Raw genomic sequence first — 8993 nt, 5'->3', positions numbered from 1 at the left:
TGACCATATTCACCAAATCAGAATAATCTAACTAAAACGTGACTTTTTTAAAGTTGTATCCAATCATACATCGCATCGTCCATATATGTGCTTCTATTTAATATCATGTAATTATTTGTATTTTGTATAATCGACTCTCTAACGTAAAGAGTATAAATAACAGTGTACTGTATTGAACTATTTGTACGTTGTCCTACACTATAGAAATGGATAATGTTTTTTTATTTAGTTATTTACAACATTTTCTTAAAAATTAAAAGGAGAAATATGAAGAAACTAAGATTAAAAGGACGAAACTGTAAAAAGCGTAAAATATTGATTGAGACAAGTAAAAAAGCAATAATAAAAAAGAAAAGTTACATTTTAGTTATAAAAGTAAAAAACAAAAAACAGATAATAATTTTTTATATTTTGGTTACATAAATATAAGAAGACAAAACAAAAAAAAGAAATAAGCCTCAAATAATGGAGACGAAGTGGAGAGAGAAAGCTCCCACTCTCTCACACCCCAAAGCTTCTTCTTCTTCTTCTTCTCTAATCTGAATCCCAAATCCAAAACTCAAACCCAAAACCCAAACCTCTCTCTCTCTCTCTCTCTCACTCTCTATGACACGAGATCGCTCAGAAATGTCTGAAGATGACGATGACCAACAATCTCAATCTCAATCTCCACCGTTGGATCTACGCTCTGCCGCCATAGCTGAACCTTGCTCTTCTTCTTCCTCTTCCTTCTCCGTCGTCGATTCAACACCGAACAAATCTCGTAACTGTATCTCCTCTGGTACCTTAACTTCACAGCCTTTCCCTGACCATGTGCTCGAGAACGTCCTAGAGAACGTGCTTCAGTTCCTAGATTCAAGATGTGACCGTAACGCTGCTTCTCTGGTTTGCAAATCCTGGTGGCGTGTCGAAGCTTCGACTCGATCTGAGGTTTTTATTGGCAACTGTTACGCTCTTTCTCCTTCGAGGTTGACTCAACGATTCAAGCGTGTTAGCTCTCTTGTGCTTAAAGGGAAACCTAGGTTTGCTGATTTCAATCTTATGCCTCCTGATTGGGGAGCTAATTTTGCTCCTTGGGTTTCTACTATGGCTAAAGCTTATCCTTGGCTTGAGAAGGTTGATTTGAAGAGGATGTTTGTTACTGATGATGATTTAGCTCTTCTTGCTGAGTCTTTCCCTGGTTTTAAGGAGCTTATCTTGGTTTGCTGTGAAGGTTTTGGTACTAGTGGTATCGCTATTGTTGCCAATAAGTGCAGGTAATTAGAAACATCTATGAAATAAATGCTATCTTTGAGTATATGTTTTAGATTGTTAGTGTGAGCTTTGTTACGAACTTATGGAATACTAATTTGGTTTCAGAAAGCTGAAAGTGCTTGATTTGATTGAGTCTGAGGTCACTGACGATGAAGTGGATTGGATTTCTTGTTTCCCTGAGGATGTTACTTGTCTGGAGTCTTTAGCTTTTGACTGTGTGGAAGCCCCTATCAATTTTAAGGCGCTTGAGGGTCTTGTTGCTAGGTCACCTTGTTTGAAGAAACTTAGGCTGAACAGGTTTGTGTCCCTCGTGGAGCTTCATCGCCTGCTACTTGGAGCTCCACAGCTCACTAGTCTTGGGACTGGTTCATTTAGCCATGATGAGGAACCTCAGAGTGAGCAAGAACCAGATTACGCGGCTGCATTTCGTGCTTGTAAATCTGTTGTTTGCTTGTCAGGATTCAGGGAGTTAATGCCTGAGTACCTCCCAGCTATATATCCGGTGTGCGCTAACCTCACCTCCCTGAACTTCAGTTATGCTAATATTTCACCCGACATGTTTAAGCCCATCATACACAATTGCCACAAACTCCAGGTTTTCTGGGTATGTATTCTTCTTGATATATGTCTCCATGGTTTTAACTTATCTGTGATTTATTTCCTTGTCACCATATATATTGTTTAAATCAGATGGATTGAATGAACATACTTGATATAAGTTATGCAAGGAACTTGAGTTAATGCATGACTCAAAATTTTACAATACAGGCCCTTGATTCTATATGTGATGAAGGACTCCAGGCAGTTGCTGAAACTTGCAAGGAACTCCGTGAACTCAGGATCTTCCCTTTTGATCCTCGGGAAGACAGTGAAGGTCCTGTCTCTGAAGTAGGCCTCCAAGCGATCTCTGAGGGTTGTAGGAAACTAGAATCTATTCTCTACTTTTGCCAGCGCATGACTAATGCTGCCGTGATAGCCATGTCAGAGAACTGTCCTGAGCTTACTGTGTTTAGGCTTTGCATAATGGGTCGACATAGGCCTGACCATGTGACAGGGAAGCCTATGGACGAGGGATTTGGTGCCATAGTTAAAAACTGCAAGAAGCTAACTCGACTTGCGGTATCGGGGTTGCTTACAGATCAAGCTTTTAGGTACATGGGTGAGTATGGGAAATTGGTCCGTACTCTGTCAGTAGCTTTTGCAGGAGACAGTGACATGGCTCTGAGACATGTCCTTGAAGGTTGTCCTAGACTGCAAAAACTTGAGATAAGGGACAGTCCATTTGGGGATGCTGCGTTACGTTCTGGTATGCATCGATATTACAACATGAGGTTTGTCTGGATGTCAGCATGTAGCTTGACAAGGGGATGCTGCAAGGATATTGCACGTGCAATGCCAAATCTAGTTGTGGAAGTGATTGGGTCAGATGATGATGATGACAATAGGGATTATGTCGAGACTTTATACATGTACCGGTCGCTTGATGGTCCAAGGAAAGATGCACCAAAGTTCGTCGCGATTTTATAGAAACAAAGAACAATTTGGTGTTGCCGAATTTTAAGAGGGAGGATGAAATGGGTAGGTGTAGGAGGCTCAGATGATGATGAGGTGATGGTGGCATCAGAGAGGCACACTGCATGATTGTTGATGATGATGGTTGGGAGGAATGCATGATTGTTGTATCATTATTTCTTTCTTTTTTTTTAATATTATTTTTCGGGTTTAAAAGTCCTTATTTGGTTGGTTAGGTGGAACAATGGATGTATGTTTTGGGAGCATCGGTGTTAGTTAGACAGCTGAGTTGGTTCTATGTTTCTTCTTCTTCTTCTTCTTCGAATAAGCTGCACTTTTGGCTCTCTTAGTTGTTGTTGAGAACTAATGAGATAGTTTTTTTCCACTTCTAATCATTTTGAGATCTCGCACCTAAATCCGTTACTAAACTCTATATTAAAACCAACTTATTTACTATTTATGTTATATGTCAAAATAAAGAGTAGAATTGTGATAGCTAGTGCATATCCGAGAACTATAATGTAACTTTAACCGAAAAAGAAAGAAAGAAAGAATGAAAGAAGAAGATCAGTTTGATTCGATTCGATCGATGTTTTGGCTTGGTTCGGCTAAAATGTCTTATGCGTAGAAAGGGTGAAGGGGGAAGTTGTGGTGGTGAAGAGAGATGAGCTGAGGTTCTTATCCAAAGGAAGAGCCTCCTTTTGCCTTTTTGTTGACAAGCCATCTTTGTCCCCAAAAGACTACATTTTTTTCAACTGACAAGAGACCCATCATTTATATGTCTTAAAGGTCATAAAACCAAACTGAATAATGGAGAGGATGGTGACAAAAAAGACATATGATGGTGGTCGATTTAGAGATAATTTGGAAAATAAAGGGGCTTATATATTAGGATTGATGTGATCATCTTACCTACTCATTAAACCACTTAACCCCAATGTTTTCTTCTTAATAACTCCCCCATCATTTCATCCTTTATATCACTTTGCTTCCGATCCTACGGTCACCATTCGTCCTATCTCCCATCTCCACTCCCTCTCCCTCCAAATATCATTTTATGTTTTTAATAAATTAATAAAATGAGACATTGGCTTAATTAGTTGGTTACATGCATCTGTCCATACATATTAGTAGGGGCCTCCTTCTACATCAACTTCAGTTGAATGGTGAAATTAGCCTCTACCATACTAGGTATTAGATACCTAATGGTTTGTGTGATGTGCCCGTTCATACTCAAAAAGATTCTAGTGGTCCAACTAACTAATATGAGATTTTTTAGTTGCACACAAAATGAAAGCAATAGAATTATAATGATGGTTTAAACTTCAATTTATTCAAGGTGTGACACTCACTATTAATTGCAGGAAGAGCCTAAATAAATCACATTATTCAATTGGAAAACAAGTTTCTATTTGTTCAAGTGATATTACTGTAAAGAAATCCCTATACAGCTATATTTAATCTTATTCTCATTGTAATGGTTGATATGAAACCCAAACAGCCATCTTCTTCACAGTGAGGAAGTAATCAGTTGAAGTCATGGAGCCAACCTATGGATCTTCCACGCAGGTTTCCCGTTTACGTCTTGCAGAGAATACTGCAGCCTGTTTTCGACAATCATACGTTAGTAAAGATACTTTTTGTGTGTGTGTGTTCTAAGCTACTTAAGAGATCATTTCCTTCTTCATGCATCTCAAAATCAAGCTATTCCTGGAAATCTAGACACCTGACCTGATATGTCCCCTGGAATTACAATAAATGCTACAGAAACAGATTTAGAAAGAAAATAGAAAGGTACCTATCATGCAAACGAGATGGCTGTCCCTGCCAAAACTCGAAAAGGTTTGGTTTAAGTCTGAATCCTCCCCAGTTTTTCGGCTTTGGTATCACACTTCTGCAAGCCAAAAACAAAGTCATGTGTCTGTAATCATAAATCAAGAACATCAATTCAAAATGAGTTATTTAAGAGTTAAATTATTTTAGAACTCACCCATCTGAATATTTTTTCGTTAGTTCTTCATACTCATCGTATAGAATATGCCTGCCAGGTACAACAGAACTCTGACAGACACCAAACCTTGAAGGGTAAGGGCCCAAAGCAAAATCTAAACATCATATGAAAATATTTTATAACTGCAACAGATCACAAGGCACCTGTTTGCTGACAATAGCTCCGATCTGACTTCCTCTAGGACGACTATGATAGTAATTCTCGGATTCTGACTCAGGAATTCTCTCGACTGGCCCTTCAATCCTTACCTGGAAAGGTACAGTGGATATTAGTACTGCTAAAAAATAACCGATCACGTTACTAATTCTTGTAAAGTAGGTGGTGGATCAACTGGTTGTGTAGAAGAGAGTAAGTATATTACTACTGTACACCTAAAAACACACGGAGAGATTTAAGGAAGATAAAAACACCCACCTGCCGATTCAAACTTTCCCAGTAAAAAAGTAGTGCAGCACAAGGATTTTCAGATAATTCAGAACCCTTTTTACTTTCGTAGTTAGTGAACCTACATTTTACAATTTAAGCAAGTAACATCAGGTTGCACAAAGAGATCTTCATACCAAAATATCAGCAGAAAAGGAAGAGAGCGTACTAACCAGACAAACCCATTCTCATCAAATCCTTTTAGTAAAACCATTCTTGATGAGCTGTAATATAATCAGGCAAATCAGAAAAGATAATGAAATATTAAGTAGAGAAGAAAATCAGGCAAATATGTGCATGTTCTAATTATTGATATAGCATTGTACTCAAGCATTAACTAAACTCGCCCATGATCAAGATTCGAACACGAATAGACACTAACACATATTCTTACGACTACTTCAAAAAGAATGGAATAAGAAAAACATGTTAGAAACTGGAAATCAAGCAGCAAACTGGACAGCTAAGGCACACCTTTTTTGTATCATAGGCTGTATATCAGACAACACTAGTTCATCCTATTGCAGAAAGCTCTATAAAGTTCCACTTTTAAAAATACAGTTATGTTAGATAACAACTAAGAGATATGGACATAGAAAAGCTTTTGGAACATGTTGATCAGCATATTATTCCACAGAGTAGAATCTTTTGAAATATCAACGTATACTTACGGTTTTTTGTCTTTGTTCGCTGTGCACAAAGCCATAGCATTTGTTTCTCTCAATCCAGATGCAACTGCCTCATCAAACCATTTACGAAACTGCAAAAGAAGACCTGTATTAGCAAAAAGGATGCCTTATCTCTGATGAGAATTCACAATAACTAAGCAGTGAGTAGTCTAGCAGAACGGGTTATTGAAAAGCCATTAAAATATGAGCAAATCCGAAAAAAGTATTATTACATCAGATAACAAAATTGACTTGGGCGCAGCAAGAACACTTCATAAGTTCATATCTTATTTCCTAAGCGCAATATAAGTTTCTACTCATTCATTACCCGTGATTGGTGAACAATACAGATAAGCAGAGACAAAGAAATGAATTCACACCTGTACTGTAGGATCAGTTTCAACCTGCTCCTCAAGCAATTCTGGAGAGACATAGTTCACTCTCATAGCAGATATGTCAACTTTCGGAGGTTTACCAATTCTAACACACATTGATGTCCCAGGGTAACTAGGAAGCTCGAGCTTATACTTTTCTGCAACAGAAGGTGGTACGAATCTCCCGCCTAAGAAGTGATGAGGGCCACAAAATCGCTTCGCACATAATTTTGGGGCAGTCAAAGATACCTTAATAGAGTAGAAAAGTTCAATTAATGAAATTTTCCTTGTACATTACATGATAGTAACAAATGAGTAGTGCAAGCATTTCGTCTAAGGCATACCAACATATCAGGCTTAATTCCACCACCTTCATGGTCTCCTTCTTCAACGTTCCAACCAGAGGGAATATCTACAGAGACGATGACTGGGTGTTTTTGGAGCGTCTGTTCATAGGTTTGCAAGGACACCAATCTCCGGATGAGATCATCAAAAGGAGGCCTTGGAGCACCTACATGTGCAAAACATTGACTTCAAATAGCAATTGAAGCATGATGCAAATGAATATCGGTGCATAACTTAAATATTCAAGCCTTTGATTTCAAAACCTGCTGTTCAAAAGTCTGATGAAAATTTACTTCTTTAAACATTTCATGTTTTAAAGAATTCTAACAATGTAGGCAGCAAAATAATAGTTACCATGAAATGAAAAACCAAACATTGCATCTATAATAACATCAAAGTCCTTTGACAAATCTTCCGGCAGATCATCAACAGAAACAAAAGGGACTGAGAGTGACTCCAACTACAAAAACAGCCAAATTTCAGCAGTCAGCATAGAAACGTAACCAGCTAACAGGGATCATAAACTAAGCACTTGTTAGTTGTTACAAAACCTGAGTGACCAGTCCAGTATAAAGTGACTTAGCGGTACGTTTAGGATAACAGATAGATGGTTTATATCCAAAGTGGTGAAGATGCCTCGCAGCCACCAGACCATCACCACCATTGTTTCCAGGACCACAGATTGCTAGAACTCGTCTATATTCTTCCGGTTTATAAACCTGAAGAACATTGCTACAATTCAAATCCAAATGTACATGACAAGAACAAAACTTTTAATGATAATATGAACTGTAATACCCATCTTTGGGTTCAATAAGGACAATTAACTTCAACCTAGATTCTTTCTTTCATTACAATCATTCTCAGCTTTAGCGTAGAGAGAGCTTTAGAGGTTAAAGGTAAAAGCTTTGAGCTTTGATTACCTCAGAAACTGAAGCAGCGACGCTAAGACCAGCCAATTCCTGCCAATAAGAAGATGAGCAAAAATCAAACACGATCAGGGTAGCAAAAATTAGCCTACAAAAGGAGAAGAAGAGAGACCATGAGCTGATCAACGGAGAAACCAAGAGGACCCATCAAGGTCTCATCAATCTCAGCGGCTTCACGCTGAGTAAGATAAGAGAGTGGTGATCCTGAATCCTCCATGTTTGGTATGATGGGTTTGGTACAAAAAGCCCGTATCGAAGCAGAGCGTAGGAGAGAGCCCTGGCTTGGAGCGAGGAATCGCTGAGCTGTTGTTGATAAAAGAGCAGAAGAGGAGAGAGAGAATTGAGGAGAAGGAGAGATTGGGAGTGAGGGTGGCGGTGATTGGAGGAGGAAGGTGAATGTCATTGTTCTGACTCTACGCATCACATTCCTCATTTAGCCTCCACGACCACAAACCACAACCAAAACTAATTTGGACCCAAACCAAACTCTTTATGATAAGCCACTTTGTTTGTCCATATCATTTATGGCCTGTATCGGTCCATTTTGGTATCAGCTAACTCATGGGTTACATGAGAGTTTGTTCAATCTTTCATGAGCTCTCCCATATGTTATGAATTCTTCAGAATCAAACAAAACTGTATGTTCCAAAGGTAGATCCTTTATAGTATATCTTTGTTAAAAAGTGAAAACACTAAAACATTTGGGATATAAAAACACTTTAAAAAAAACAAGTTATTATATAACATAGTAATTTGAACAAAAAAAAAATATATAACATAGTAAAAAAAAAACTCAAAAATAAGTAAATTTACTGATGCTTTCTTTATATAAGTTTTAGTTGATAATAAATTGTTAAATACAAATTATATTTTCCTTCATATTCGATCTTGCGCATATGCTAATTATGTTCGTAGTCGTACAACATATATTGGCTGAAACTCCATCATTGCACACAGCGTGATAAAACTCGATGTTTTTGGCAAAAGCTTAGAGGTCGCCGGTTCGAGTTGCGTTTGGGACAAGACCATATAACATGTTCTGGTTTCGGGTCTAAGGGGATATTGTATGTGTTTCGGTCCAAAACTTCTTTGATTATTCAAAAAAAAAAAAAACTCGATGTTTTCTAAAATTTCATTATTATGATACCGAAACATTTTGGATCATGGTCATTTTAACAAACTTTGATTTTGTTTTTCTCCATTTGATTTCAAGGATACTTTTATCATGTGAGAGGATTATGACCTTGGTTTAATAATATTTGGTTAGTTATCTGATTTAGCTATGTATTTTGGTTTGATTATTCGGTTTAGCAAACACATTAAGTGTAACCTTTCTTTGTTAAGGAAAACATTATTCAATGAAAATCACAATTTATCTTCTTCAATCTCTTACTCTCTCTGTTCATCGTCATCACCACAAAAGAAAGCCCATATTAATCAGTACCAGAACATTATTACGAATCTGGAATTCAAATAT

General features: G+C 37.7%; 2 protein-coding genes across 2 annotated transcripts; one reads left to right on the top strand and one right to left on the bottom strand.

Moving 5' to 3' along the window:
- The first annotated feature begins 463 nt into the window (after positions 1 to 463).
- LOC17875848 (transport inhibitor response 1-like protein) lies at positions 464 to 3161 on the top strand. The gene is made up of 3 exons (XM_006280111.2): positions 464 to 1256; positions 1360 to 1858; positions 2023 to 3161. The coding sequence occupies exons 1-3, from the start codon at positions 607 to 609 to the stop codon at positions 2779 to 2781; spliced, it is 1908 nt and encodes a 635-aa protein (XP_006280173.1). The 5' UTR covers positions 464 to 606; the 3' UTR covers positions 2782 to 3161.
- Positions 3162 to 4077: 916 nt separating this feature from the next.
- LOC17876048 (pyridoxine/pyridoxamine 5'-phosphate oxidase 1, chloroplastic) lies at positions 4078 to 8009 on the bottom strand. Its single transcript, XM_023789761.1, has 13 exons — positions 7629 to 8009; positions 7511 to 7549; positions 7139 to 7306; positions 6942 to 7047; positions 6587 to 6753; positions 6249 to 6491; positions 5872 to 5960; positions 5374 to 5424; positions 5192 to 5282; positions 4921 to 5025; positions 4757 to 4827; positions 4565 to 4660; positions 4078 to 4370 (listed from the first exon to the last, which is right to left on the bottom strand). Exons 1-13 carry the CDS (start codon positions 7947 to 7949, stop codon positions 4304 to 4306), a joined length of 1614 nt encoding a protein of 537 aa, XP_023645529.1. The 5' UTR covers positions 7950 to 8009; the 3' UTR covers positions 4078 to 4303.
- Positions 8010 to 8993: the final 984 nt, after the last annotated feature.

Source organism: Capsella rubella, unplaced genomic scaffold (genome assembly GCF_000375325.1).
Source record: "Capsella rubella cultivar Monte Gargano unplaced genomic scaffold, Caprub1_0 scaffold_8, whole genome shotgun sequence".
Taxonomy (NCBI): Eukaryota; Viridiplantae; Streptophyta; class Magnoliopsida; order Brassicales; family Brassicaceae; genus Capsella; species Capsella rubella.
Note: the sequence above shows the minus strand (reverse complement) of the source record. Positions and strands in the feature narration are given on the sequence as shown.